This window comes from Plectropomus leopardus, chromosome 11 (genome assembly GCF_008729295.1).
Source record: "Plectropomus leopardus isolate mb chromosome 11, YSFRI_Pleo_2.0, whole genome shotgun sequence".
In the NCBI taxonomy this organism is placed as follows: Eukaryota; Metazoa; Chordata; class Actinopteri; order Perciformes; family Serranidae; genus Plectropomus; species Plectropomus leopardus.
Window position 1 is genome coordinate 1,526,967 of NC_056473.1, and position 13,944 is coordinate 1,540,910.

General features: G+C 38.2%; 1 protein-coding gene across 1 annotated transcript in view; it reads right to left on the minus strand.

Moving 5' to 3' along the window:
• The window catches only part of b4galnt3b (beta-1,4-N-acetyl-galactosaminyl transferase 3b), a 35,054-nt gene extending 24,882 nt beyond the window's left edge, over positions 1 to 10,172 (minus strand). The window contains 3 exon segments of the mRNA XM_042495927.1: positions 436 to 519; positions 628 to 683; positions 9,694 to 10,172. Coding sequence (XP_042351861.1) covers positions 436 to 519; positions 628 to 683; positions 9,694 to 9,829 — 276 coding nt within the window. The 5' untranslated portion in view covers positions 9,830 to 10,172.
• Between the last annotated feature and the right edge of the window lie 3,772 nt (positions 10,173 to 13,944).

The following is a 13,944-nucleotide window of genomic DNA, read 5'->3' on the forward strand; positions in this document are numbered from 1 at the left end:
AAAAAATAGATACATAATTTCAATGCATAAATACTGCAAGAAATTCAATGGCCTTTTCAATTTTAAAATCAGATGGAACACATTTATTTCTGTAAAAACCACATCTAATCAACCGCACACACACGATCTCTTACAGTGCCAATGCAAAGTGTGCTTCCACGTGTCTGCAGAGCCAGACACAGCAACAGCTTTGCTCCAACATGAAACATGAGGTGTGAGCAACTGGCCAAAGCACAGTGCTGCCTAATATAGTGGAAACATGATGAGAGAGCAGTGGAAGTTGCTGAAGCAGACCTTGCTGCAGGAAACACATTGTATACAGAGGCAAATAAAGTGAGGTGGGAGGGAGCTGAGCAGGCCTGGGCGGGTTATTTAGAGTTCAAGGAAGGTGAGACAGAGTGTTTAAGCATGCGGGCACTGTGGACTCAAACACACCTCTGGTTTCCAGGTCTGTGGCATGTAGCTGGACCTCCATGTGTCTGAATGTTCCGCAGAGTCTGACCGATGGCCCCTTCTGACCTGGAAAACACACACATGAAAGTCTTAGCTTGGTCCCCCTCCCTGCACAAACACAGCCTTGCATCACCTCATTTTCTATTACTGCTTCTTTTTCCATGCAGTCCTTACCCCTTCCACAAACATGGCTCTCCTCCAGCTGCCGCCGTCAGCGTAGAGACTCATACCTGAGGAAGCAGGTGAAAACAGTCAGAGCAGCGCAGCGCACAGCTGACAGGGAAAATCGCTGTGACCTACTACAGACCAGCAACACCAGAACTTGTTCACTGATTTGAAAGCAATTTGTGATTTCCCCAGGCGCTGGAACAGCTTGGACACTCTGTGTTGGCTTTCCACTGACTTTGCATTTAAACAAAATGTATTCTAATCCAGGAACAGTGTGTGGCTCTGTGTGCTTCTTATTGTCGGCAGCATAGAAAAATCATCTTATTTAACCCTTTGAAACCTGAGCTAATTGGCTTGATGTCTTTCAAAAAACATGAGAAGAGTAACTGAAGAAGAAAAAACAAAATTAGCAAGCAATAGTAAGAACTACAAGAAAATTACCTGGAAAACATGGGAGAAAAATGAGAAAACAATAGTTATAAATATCATAATCACATATTGAAAATCCATCTTGCATCTCCCTTTCTTTTTGTAAATCACTACTAAAAACTCTTTTTGTAAACTCATTTTTCTGTAACTTTGTTGGTTTGTTAGTGGTGTTTTTTTGTTTTTTGGGGAGAGTGGGATGTGAGGGGTTTGATGTATTATAATGTGTAATCTGTGAAGCACTTTGTAACACTGTTTTGAAAGGTGTTATAACTAAAGTTATTTATTATTATTATTATTATTATTATTATATTGAAAATGATGTTATGGGAATTAATTCTGATTCTTTTAAGCTTTTTTTCAGGTCATGTCTTTTTTTTATCTTTCCTTTATTTTTCCTTTTTTTGTGCTAATTTTAGCAGCAAAAACAAATCTACTTTGTACGGAGTATATTGAATTTGTTTTGTTTTGTTTTTGTGTTGTCTAAAAACATAGTGGCATCACGACAAAAACCTGGCATTAAAAGGATTAAAACTCTGAAAATTAATACATATTTGATATTTATGATTCGGACTGTGTGTTTTGTTAAAAAATAAACTCCATAAAAGTAGACAATCATATTAATGTATAATATTTTTTATAACCTGACTTTGAAAAGTGCATTTTGTGCACAGAGCGATACGAGTGTGTGTAATATTACAGCAGGCCATTAAAGGGTTTACGGTAGTATTAGGATTTTGTAAATCTTTTGCAAGTGAACTTTCAATGTGTGGTTTAATAGGCTAATTGAAGCCTAATTGTGTTTGTAATTGTATTTAAAAAAACTTAGTGTTTAGTAACAAATGACTTTCAAATTGCACTTGCTTTCCGTTGTTGGCCAATTTCGCTGCTCATTGAAAACCTGAAAAAGTCAGGTCTGTGAAAGTCATAGAATTAGTAAAAATTATTTCAAGTTTTGAGAAAGTCTTAAAATTTTGTTGTTTGTCATGAAATTGATATGGTAAGATACAATAAGATATGGTATGATAAGATCCCATGTAATGTTAGATAATGGCAAATGTAATTTTTTTTGTTTACCATCATCTTTCTTTATTTTCTCCTAGCACAAAGTTTTGAAAAGTTTTGGAATTTTGTCCATGAAAATGTTTGGGAATCCTGCAATATATATTCCTGTTCTTACATTAGATTTTTGTTTTTCTGAGTACTCTGTCATGATTAAATGTGACTACTCAAATGTTGAAGTGAAAATGCCCATGTCTGCTCTCATCATAGTTCAGCCAAAATGAGCTGCTGAAAACAGCACAGACATCATTCTGCTGCAACCACAGAAAAAAACAACCGCTCCTGCAAACTACGCACAATCACACCCAATGTCATAAATCTAACACTATGCTTGACATACTTCAGGTGCTGCCAGATTTTCCAGTTTCTCTTATACATGCTTTTATTCCATTTCTTGTGGGCTTGTGTTACATGAACAATGGAGCCCAGTATCCCCGCGGAGTCCCACCCACTCCGTGTTCCAACTCAATGCTGATGACCACCAACTGCAACTCATCTCATTCAGCCTTTAATGAGCTGCTATGGCACTGCTGTGTTGGCCCAAATTTTCTGCCCCTCTGGCAGAGCAGATGCAGAAATATTACTCCTTCTCCAACTTCTTCCATCATCTTTAAAATTACAGGGTAGTGTGTATTTTGAAGGAGCTCAGAGTTTAGGTTTTTTCTAAGCTTGTGGTGTCAGTGAGTGGATTGAGGTTCCAGCGCCTGCTGCCTCAGAGTCTGTCATTATCATCAGGGTGGAGATCTCCAAACACACACCCATGATACAATTTTGGCACTACACGTAATTCTAGAGTGGCGGTTAAGAAAAGCAAGCGAGGAATATTTTTATCTCCATCTGCACTCATCCAGTCTTCCTACTACTAAATCTTCCTCTGCTGCTGCCTTTATGTCCCCATTTTCACCACCACACTGATAACGCTTTTGTTTGATTCCTTTGTATTCACTCTGTCATCAGATTTGATCATTTCAAAATGACAGTTGGCGCTATGTTTGGTGAAATTCAATGATTCAATGCTGAAATGTTTCAGTTGATAAAAAGAAAATTGTGCAGGGCTTTACAGGCTTTCAGGTTTCATGCGGGGCACAAAAATGACATTTTTCACAACAAAGGGACAGTTTTTCATTGGGCAGGTTTGGTACAGCTTCTCTGCTGATGCAGCCAAATAGATGTTTGTACTGGACAATGTTGCATTTCTAAGTGGAGTCAAGGTGAGAGGGGAAGCAAAAATACAGTAAAGACAGACATACAGACATACAGTTTGCATAATCAAACACACAACATGTTTATTATCAGTTACGGGAAAGAAACAGACAAGGTAATGCCAAAAGGTTTTTCGGAGGCAGGATTAGAGACAGGATGGTGCGACATATTTATCATTAACCAGCTATGACGTTCTCCTCTCTGTTAAAGGATCATTGAAAAATGTGGGAGGAGTGTCCAGTTAGGCCCATAACTACATTACAAATAATCCCCCGCCCACACAGGCAGCCATTTCTCCAGCGGGACATTTATTAACTGCAGCACCTCATATCTATGTTCTTAAGTGCCCAGGTGACCTACATGTGGGAAAAACAAGCCATCCCTTAAAGGCCCATATCTGCAGAGTCACGCCTAACAGCACCACTGTGCTAACCTGTGCCCACAGTCTACATCCTTCAGCTTCTTCTCTGCAGTTTGTCGGTGACTGACACACTCTGCTTCACAGGACTAAAACGGAGCAATAAGCATTTGCAACAAAAACGCATCTGTTTTGTTTTTCTTTGTTGTTGTTGTTTAGGCACACTAAGCCTAAAGACTAGGAATTGTATTGGTTTTTTTTTATACTTATACTTTACACTAGGTAGGGGTCAATAAATTATCAGCCTGGCTGATTATCAGGGCAGAGGTTTGGCATTTTTTTGTTTATCTGTTTCAGCGTTTTATTTTAATGATCAATTTAAATATGAAAAGGTGTGTGCATTACATTCAACCAACATCAGGGAAGGCAGTCGAATGTGTCAGCATGGGAGGAACTTTGACTTAATAAAACCTCAGGGGAGCTTCTCCTCAGGGAGAAATCTAAACAATATTTTGTGTTGAAGTTTGTTATATTCCAAAATCTAAATTTCAACAGAAATATTTTCATTTTAATTGCAAATGCATATCGGTTCCATATATCGATTATCAGTCTCGTTAAGTACAAACAATCGGAATCAGTATTGGCCCTGAAAAACCAATATCAGTCGGCCCCTACGCTGAGGGGCCATATACTGTAGTTTTATAATAACTTGTGGACTAGGGTTGTCTCTAATGTCTAATTTTTCTGAGGTGTGAACCTCATGAAAAACTGTCAAAATTAGTACAATCTAATCCACAAGGGCAAATAATTGCCAGAAAAAATATTGTTTATTTTGTTGACGCAATTTAAAATCTTCATTTTTTTCAAAAACCAAAGCGAATTTCATATGCCGCTGTGGCACTTTAAACCAAGCAGTAAAAACACCACACATTAACTTATAAAACAATGTCAGTTGGGCGTGCTAGTTTTGGCTATCAGCAGCAGCCTACTCTCCTCGCAGGTTAATGTTTACATGTCTTTGCTGAATGTGGTTATGTATTGCTCTGGTCCAGTGGTTATATGCAAGCTTTTTCTGACACAGCCAATATTTAACCTTATTTCAAGCAATATACTAGATTTTATACAAAAAGATTGACAAAGCGCTGATGCTCCCTGGTCACAAAATGTGACTAAGTAGTCTCTATCAGAGATCTGCAGATGCCAACACATGCCTCACATGTTCACACTACCACTAACACTCATTAAGTTAAACTGTTATACATTTTGATTGATTCTCTTCAAGCTGGAAACAAACTAACTAGCTCTCCAGTACAGATATTAATAGTATTTGCAAATCGCAGAAGTGCTCCATGGTCATAAGATATGACTAAATAGTCATAGTCAACCAAAACGCCGGTAACTTGTAAAAATGATGTGACAATGTATACTCAATGTTCATGACATGGTCATCTTGTATATATCAGATATATCGCGTATGTAACAAGCCACGACACCTTGAGTATATTAGAGCTGCCCCTACTAAAATTTATCACTGAATTGTGTGGTAGGAGATCTTGTAGGAGAACTTGTGTGCTCACTTATGAATAAAATACTTAAGGTCAGGTGTTTTTTGTTAACATGATATCTGTTTTTTACTTTTGGTGTTCGGGAAATGGATCTCTTTCTGGTTTGAATAATTTGTTTACTGGGAATAAAGAGCTGGAGCTGAATAAAGGGCCAGTATTTCATCAGAGCAGGTGTTTAAAGATCTGCTGAATAAATCACCAGAAGCAGACAGGTGTTTCTTCTTCACCAGAGGTGGGAATCACCAGAGGCTCCATGATACGTTATCATCCCCATACTTGCAAAATACAATACTACTACGAGTTTTACATGTTTTACTCATCTATTTTTTAATCCTTTCAACTGTAAATTATGTGCCCAAAGGAAAACTTTGTCAACATCTGTTTTATCTAATAAAATAGTTTTCAGTCTGTTCATCTCACTTCACTGATTTTTATTGCAGCAGAATGTCATTATTGGACTGAAAAGGAAATTATTATTCTAGTGGGCTGTCAAAAGTTTCATTTAGGATTGCAATACTATGATTTCAATAATTAAAAAATATCAGTACTTGGCATCTGTGTATCAATACAATATTGCCCTGAAAAAAAAAATATTTATAATGTTACATGTTATAATGTACTGTTTTGACTTTTTCCCCCACTTTCACCTTTTTTTCTCCCTGTTGTTACCATGTGATGTTTTTGGGGTGATACATATTTTAAAACTGCTTTACATCAACAAAAATATCTATCAAGAATCAAATTCAGTATGGATTTGAGCGCTACATTTTAGAGGCCGTTTACATGGCTATGTTTCCTGTATGAAACATTAAAATTTTGTTGCAGTTTAGCCTTACGTTCACACGACAACTGTGTTTTGGGGGCCTGAAAACGCAAACTTACAAAACCAGGCTCCAAAGTGTAATTTTTTTGAATATACTACCCTCTCCGTCGTTGTGTAAACTGGCAATGCGCAAATCATGTGAAAACAGTGACATCACAGCCGCACTTTGCACATGCACCTGGTCTTTCTTCTATGGTGTGTCATTACAAAGTTACACCGCCAACTACTGGCCTGGCATGCTTACTACTGTGTTTTTGGTTGTTTTTGTGAATCCGTGTACACGAAGATTGTTCTCACAATGTTATATAAATGCTGATTTTTTTTAAAGTGCAAATTGAAGACTTTTCTGTTTTAAATAGGGTCGTTCCTGCCTATATGTGGCCTTAATCTATATGTCAAGTACTTCAAAATGTATGTGTATTTTCAAAAAGCTCACCAAGTACGGCAGTAAAGACTGTGGTGTGTGATATTGATCTGTGCAATGTCGATGTCCGTATAGTATTAAACAGTGTGTGTAATAAGGGTGTTTCTGTGCAAAGGTGCAGAAGTTAGAAGTACTTGCTAGGCCATGCAAATCACCCAAATGTCCTTCATATCGAGTTGCTGCCCCTTTAAATACAATTTACATTTGAACCGTCTCAGAGCTTGGGATTGATTATAAAGTGAGCGAAATAATGGCTGGTACCTGGAATCTCTTCTTTTTGAGACATTCTTCTCTCACATTTTTATTTATCCCATGCGTCCCATAAAAGAGGAATTTCAATCACAGAAGGTTAAAACTCGAGCAAAAAGTTACACACAGGAGTGGGTGTTGCAATTTCCAAACCATATCACTTTTTAAAAAAGAATGACTGCTTACTATGTGTAATTAATGTAAATGAAGAGTTTTCATGCTTGATAAAAGAACCTGTGATGCACTACTTGTGACCATAGACACCTGGTGCAATGCTGATAGCATATCCTTATATGTCCAATCCTACTTGCCCTCCTTGCATTACACATTTTGATGTTCATATTGCTCTTTCAGCTCGGTTTGGAGGCTATATGGGGTCCTTCCCTTGACAGAAGTCCCATTGTGTTGGGAGGGCTAAAGCCCAGGAATGTGTAGATAGGCGAGCCCTGTAATGTAGGTCTTAGGCATGTATTTACACGCCAGGCTTTGTTCAAAGTGTGTGTTTCATATGTTATTACTTCTCTCTCGTGGGCAGACACCAACCTTGCTATTTTCACTGTTTTCCTCTCCATCCACGGCAGGGTGGTAACACACTCTTGTTATACTTGGGTGTGAGTGCAATACAACAGATGGTGAGCTGAGGCATCAATAAGGTAAGAAGGGCAGGAAGTCTGATCACCCTGTGTGAGACGAGACTTCCTCTTGAGTGTAAAACCTGCAATCTGACCTCCTCTCCCCCACCCCTCATGCTTTTTTCTCGTGCTAAAACACACACACACACACACACACACACACACACACACACACACACACACACACACACACACAACTGCAGCTCTTTAGATCGACCTGTTGTCTCACCTGCTGGAGGCTCATGTTTCCTGTGCAAATGCATCCAGCATCATTCATGAAAAGTAAAAGCAGATGTAAAATATATTCCAATTAATGCTCAGAGGAGAACTTCTACAGAATGTATCTGTGGTGTTTCATATTGCATTGACAGTTATCTAAACATGTTCTATGTTATTTTCCATGCTATCCAATGCAGCTTTTTTTTTCTTTTATAAAACTTACATGTTTCCATTAGGCATATTTTATATTCACAGTTTCAATTAGCACAATTTGAGGGTTAATGGAAATCCGCCGAGTGAAGAGATGTTTGCTGACAGAGAGGTGATGAGTCAGCTTTGTGATTAGTGTTGGGAAAAATTTATTGAAACTGTAGTTTATTAAACTACTAGCTACTCCATGATGAAAAGTACTTAGACGACATCTTAAATACTCAAAATAACAGCTTGTCAAGGTAAAACTAGTTTCAAAAGTAGTTCAAATCCATGTTACATCATGGGAAATGATCATAATCTCTGGAGTCTGGAAACTCATGTTGTTAATCAGAGCTACAACTGAAGTGACTTGGAGTTAAGTGTAGGTGTGTTTGATTTAGGGACTAGAGTACGCCAGTCATTACATAAACAGCCTGAGGATGTGCTCTAAGGGAGATGATAGGAGCACTTGTTGGTGTGGAACTTTTAGGGAATGCATAATATTTAATCACATCTTGCCTGCAAATCAGAGGTGATTTTAGTTAAAAAAATTAGGGATTGTCAATGGAAGACAACTGTGGCCAATAAGATGAGGCACTGTGGCATATCCTATGGAAAGAAAAAGAAAGAAATAAAAAGAAAGACCTGAGAAGACTAGGAATATGTACTTTGTGATTAACATCAAAAACTGAATGACCCAAAGTAGTCACCAACTGAAAAAAACTTTTCAAGTACTGATTTTTATGTAGTTAAACTGCCACCCAATCAAAAAAATCAATACAGCATAGTATCCTTGCAATACTGCATAAACACCCAAGTCAAGTATTTACTTTCTAATCATATAAATTATTAATATCACAAATGCAAGATGAACTTTTGGTAGCCTACTAGAACAACAAAATCTATTTTTTTTTCAGACCACAAGAGACTATTTCTTTTAATAAAAGTGACTGAAGTGAGATGAACAGACTGAAAACTTGGTCTTATTAGTAAAAACGGGTGTTCACAGTTTTCCTTTGAGAACATAGCTTCATTTGCAGTTGGAAAAAATGTAATAAATCTAAATATATCAGCATATCTTATATGAACTCTCAGTTGTTTTTTTTATTTGTCGTGGTGGGTCCTCTGGTGATTTCTCACCTCTGCTTTATTGTTAGATGTTTATAAGATACTCCAGCTCACAGATTTCCCATCCTATAATCTCAATAATGTTCATTTGAGTTACGGACTGTAGAAATGTTAGGAATTATCCTTAAGTGATTTGCTGCACACCTTATCAAGCTTTGTGTGTCAACTTTTTTCTTTTTTCTGTCCTTGTGTGTGTGTGTGTGTGCGTGTGTGTGTGTGTTGTTTTTGTTTGTTTGTTTTGTACCTGTAAGGTCACCATTTGTTTTTCCCCCATTTAAAAGAGGAAAAAAATCAAGAGAGAACTCAAGAGAACTCATATCTGTTTGTCTACATTACATAGCCTACGTATTCAATTGGAATCAGCCAATAGAGTAAAATAAATCCATGTCAATGTCTGTACTGAAAAGTATTTGGAGATAAAGTGGGGGAAACAACTTTTTTTAAATAATGCAGTCCTATTTTACATGACCATACAGCTTCAAAAGATCCATGAATGGAAAAGGGTGAAACAAGGTGAGCTCAACAAAACGTGAACATCCTCAGTAAGGAAGTTATTGCTGCATCATTTCTTTGAAAGTTGCACAATTTTTACCTAACGTTCAAGTTGCACGATGCCTTACATGTAAGTGCAGCTTGATCAGCTTGATTTGCTGCTTTTTTACTCAGGCTGCTGTTGATGTTGTTCAAAGTGCACTCTACATGATGCATGACTGGAAGAAAAGTTTGGAGGTAAAACACTTGTTGAGTGAGAGCTGTGGTAACGGTGTCAAGAGAGGCAGCCACACACTTACTGGCATCACTGCTCCACGCTTTAGCAGCGACCATCTCATGGTAGACGGCCACAGCTCCGACCAACAGGATCGCCCCGAACAAAAAGTATCTGCCGTTACGCCGCAGTTTCTTCAGGGGGAAAAACGCCGCGATCATCGTGGCTCCCGGGTCAAAGCTCCGAGTTCTTCATCGGTCGGGTCGCCCGCCTTGTCATCAGGAGGGGGCCGACCCCACCGTGAGCCTGTCCGCCTGCCCCCCAGAGGTTGGGCACTACCGGCGCCCTGGATGTCCCCGGCGCGCGCGGTCCCTGCGGGCTCCCACCATGACCTCCGGTAATCTCCACGAAGCTCTGCCGGTCGTCTGACGGAGAGCTTTGTGCTGGCTGTCCTCGCAGAGCGCTGCCGTCCTCACCTCTGCTCACACCACACAGCGAGCCGCACAAACAACGCAATGGGCACTGAAATCTCACTCCAGCTCTACTCACAACTTCACGAGTCCACAGAGACGACGCACGAGAAAGACCGGAAAGGAGCCAGTTGTGCCTTCAGAGTAAAAGCCAGAGTATGTCACAGTGTCGACATATTAAATAAATAATTGCAGCCGAAACGCGAACATGACCGCAGTGGTGAATGACGCACCTGGAAGCCTTAGCTACTTCAGTAAAAGTACAGATTTCTTACCAGAAAATTACATTGGTAGAAGTTAAAGACGCCTATTGTATTAGACTATCACTTGAGTACAAATCTGAAAATAGGCCTATCTGATATTTATTGCACTATATTTTTATCAAAACATATATTCTGTCATAGAAAATATCTGCATTTAAGTAACTTCTTGATGTAATTCCGTCTCTTTTTTCTCTTTTTTAATTACGTTTCTTTTTGGCTTATTTTCAGGCAATTTTCTTCATTTCTTGTTATTTGGGCCATGTCTTGATAAGTTACTCATCATTTTCTACCCATGCTTTTAAAAGATGTCAAGCCAGTTTGCTCAGGTGTCAAAGAGTTAACAAGGAATGGCCAAAAGAAGGGGAAAAATGGCAAGAAATTAGTTAAAGGTTCCAAGAAAATTACCTGAAATAGCAGAGGAGAAAAAATAATTTTAAAAAAGAAAAAGAAAAAAAAAGAATAGAAAATGTTAGAGAGGGGGAGAGGCAGGGGGAATCTTTTTTTTTTCCTGTAACATAATTTAAAATATATAATTATAAGTTTTGTATTTTCTGGACATTTTTCACTTTTTTGTTAATATCTATCAATCACCCCAGCACTTTTTTTGCAATTTACGGGACATTTCTTGCCAAGCTGCATTTTGCCCATGTTTTCCAAAGAAATCAAATGCTTGAAGTATATCTAAAGGCAGCACAAGAAAACTGATATTATTCCAATTGTTAGAGGGTTGAATGTAGGCTACTTAAGGAATGAAAGGAAGAGTGCATGTAAATGCTGTTAACAAAAAGCAAGCGCTCATAATTTTTAGAGTTATGAATTAATTATTTCTTCCTCACATACACCACCTTAAAGGGGAGCCTATAATAGCCTACACTTGAAAAAAAGTTATTGTTGTTTTTTTTTCACAACTTGAAGGATTTAAAGAACAAGTTTTTCGTTTCCCCCCATTAGTCCGTCCCTCCCCTCTTCCCCTCCCCACACAATTTTGTAATAAGTAACTCAAATACTTAAATGACAAATAGTGGAGTAAAAGTATATTGTTAGTATATCATTTTATTCAGAACAAGTAGTGGGGAGAAGGTTGACAGACAAATAAAAACTCAAGTGAGGAACAGATTCTCCCAAAAATACTTAATAGGAAGTACTATTACTTGTGACATTACACCTTTGCCTACACGCGCCGTGATGAAGAGTCTTCCCCTCACTGTATTTTACCGATAAAATGTCTTGTGTTATTTTTAGTTCAGCGCACTGTATTGCACGGACAGGTTTGCGTTTTTTATTTTGAAATCTAAAAGCGGAAACGCTGTTTGTTTGTCGTGAACCTGACACCAGTCGCTCTGAGACTGCAGGGAGGCGTAAACATGGATTGCAGTCATCAGCCCTCACTGAGGGATTTACCTGGGACAGGTAGAAGCCCCATTACCAAAGGCGTCTAATGGTGCCTCTCCTTGCCTTCAGCAAACAGCCGCACGTTACACGAGCTAAACACACAGCCTTACATCTCATTATCAATGCTACCCGCGCACTTCGTGGCTATTCTTTTTATTTGCTCAGGGTCTGTCCATTATTAACCCTTTGAAACCTGGACAAATTAGCTTGATTTTATTCATAAACATGGAAAAGGGCAATAAGCAACTTTACAAGAAATACCTCCATAAAAAGCAAAAAAAGCAACAACAAAAAAGTAAAAAGTAACAAGAAAATTACCTGAAAAAAATGTGAAAAAATAACAACAACAACAATGATAATATTGTATAAATCTATATTCTTTCTGTAACAAAATAATAATTAGAGCTATAGTTTTCCTTTTTTAACTGAATTCTCTCTTCCTATCTATGTTTTCCCACCAATCAATTTCTTGCATTTTGCTGAACATTTCTTCCCAAATTGCTGGTCACCTTTCCCCCACATACTTATACTTCAGAGTTTCAAATGCTTGTGAAAGATGTCTGAATGCTGCGTTAGAAAACTGACATTGATCCAGGATTCAAAGGGTTAAAAGGCATGTTTTATTTAATAATCAAGAAAATCAAACCATTTATATCATAGGGAGAAACTGTGAAAAACAAACAAACAAACAAACAATCAACAATATCTAACAACAACAACAATATCTGCAGCTTCAGGGAGGATTAAGATTACATTTAAAAAAAAGAAGAAGAAGAAGAAGACACACCCAAGCCAGCTGCCTCCAAAGTACAGTCCCTAACAATAAAGGTAAACAACATGAAGGGGTTAATACTTCACTTCACCACATTTGCACTAGTTTAACAATACATCCATTTGAGTAGAAAGATTTTGATGTGCTACTCTTTTAGACATTCAACATGAGCTAATACACTTTTCTAACAGAAGAGAATGCTCAGAAAGGGTTATAGAATAGACAGGTTATTGTGCCATTACTTACATATTAGTATTAACATAATTCTGTAATTGAATATGCTGGCCACTATATAATTTGATTATTAAACAATTACAGAATAATCAGCCCACAAATAACCTCTAAAGTAATCTTACGGTAATTTGTTGGCAGTTAATTTATTGTGTAAAACTGTTGGGTAACTCAACAGAAATCCCTTATTTTGATGCAATGGAAATGAAACACACTTGTGATAAAATTGTCACTGCTGATGCATTTCATAGCCTAAGGATTGTTTGTCCATTGTGGCTCCATATTCACATGGTTTATTTTGACTACTGTCACACAACCAAACAAGCAACAAAGAGAAGATGGCTCCTGCTGAGCTGGAAAAAGCAGAAACAGAGCCTCCCAGCTGATTCCCCCCTGTACCTCCCTTTCTACTGCTCAGCAACCAGAGTTCATAATGTCCATATCACACAATAAAGAAAATACGATCAAACCAAAGACAGCCTACAATAAATCATGTCAAACTGTTGACAGAAATGTAAACGCTCCTTTACTTTGTTCTATCATCCACCTGTAGAGAACAGGTGGTTCTTGGCAGCAATCACACCGGAGGGAGCTCATGTCCGTAAACTGACACTGGTGTCCCTGTGAGAGAGCTGGAGGATCAGATCAGATCCTGTCCGTCCTTGAAAAGGAAGACTATGACCTCCTGACGGCTGCAGGTACACACTGGGTCCAATACAAATAAATACACTGCAGTGCAGTGCAAACACATTTCACTTTAGGTTTATTTCTAAATACACAAAAACCTCCAAAAATATAAACGCTTACATGCTGATGCCACTTAATCAAAAATATATTGAGGACAATGGAAAGCATCTCTCCTATATACTATAAAAAACAAGTCCTCAAAACACCCAATTCTAAAAAAATATCAGAATTTAAGTTGGGATGACCTAATAACATGTAAACTTGTGCTTGGTATCCAGAGTCACCCGTAACTGAGTTCAGCTACCACTTGTAGCCCACATCAGCAGAAAAACTAAAGCTCATGTTATTCAGGGGTCCATCAGAGGAGATTTTACTATCCTGCTGCAGAAAAGTTCTTTAGCTAATCAGCCTGGTCTGTCAGAGGCTCCACAGTGGAATGTAATTCCATTTCACATGAGAGAACTTAACGCTTGCAGATCTTTCAGTTAAAGCATTTGTCAGTACTAAACTCTTTTTAATGC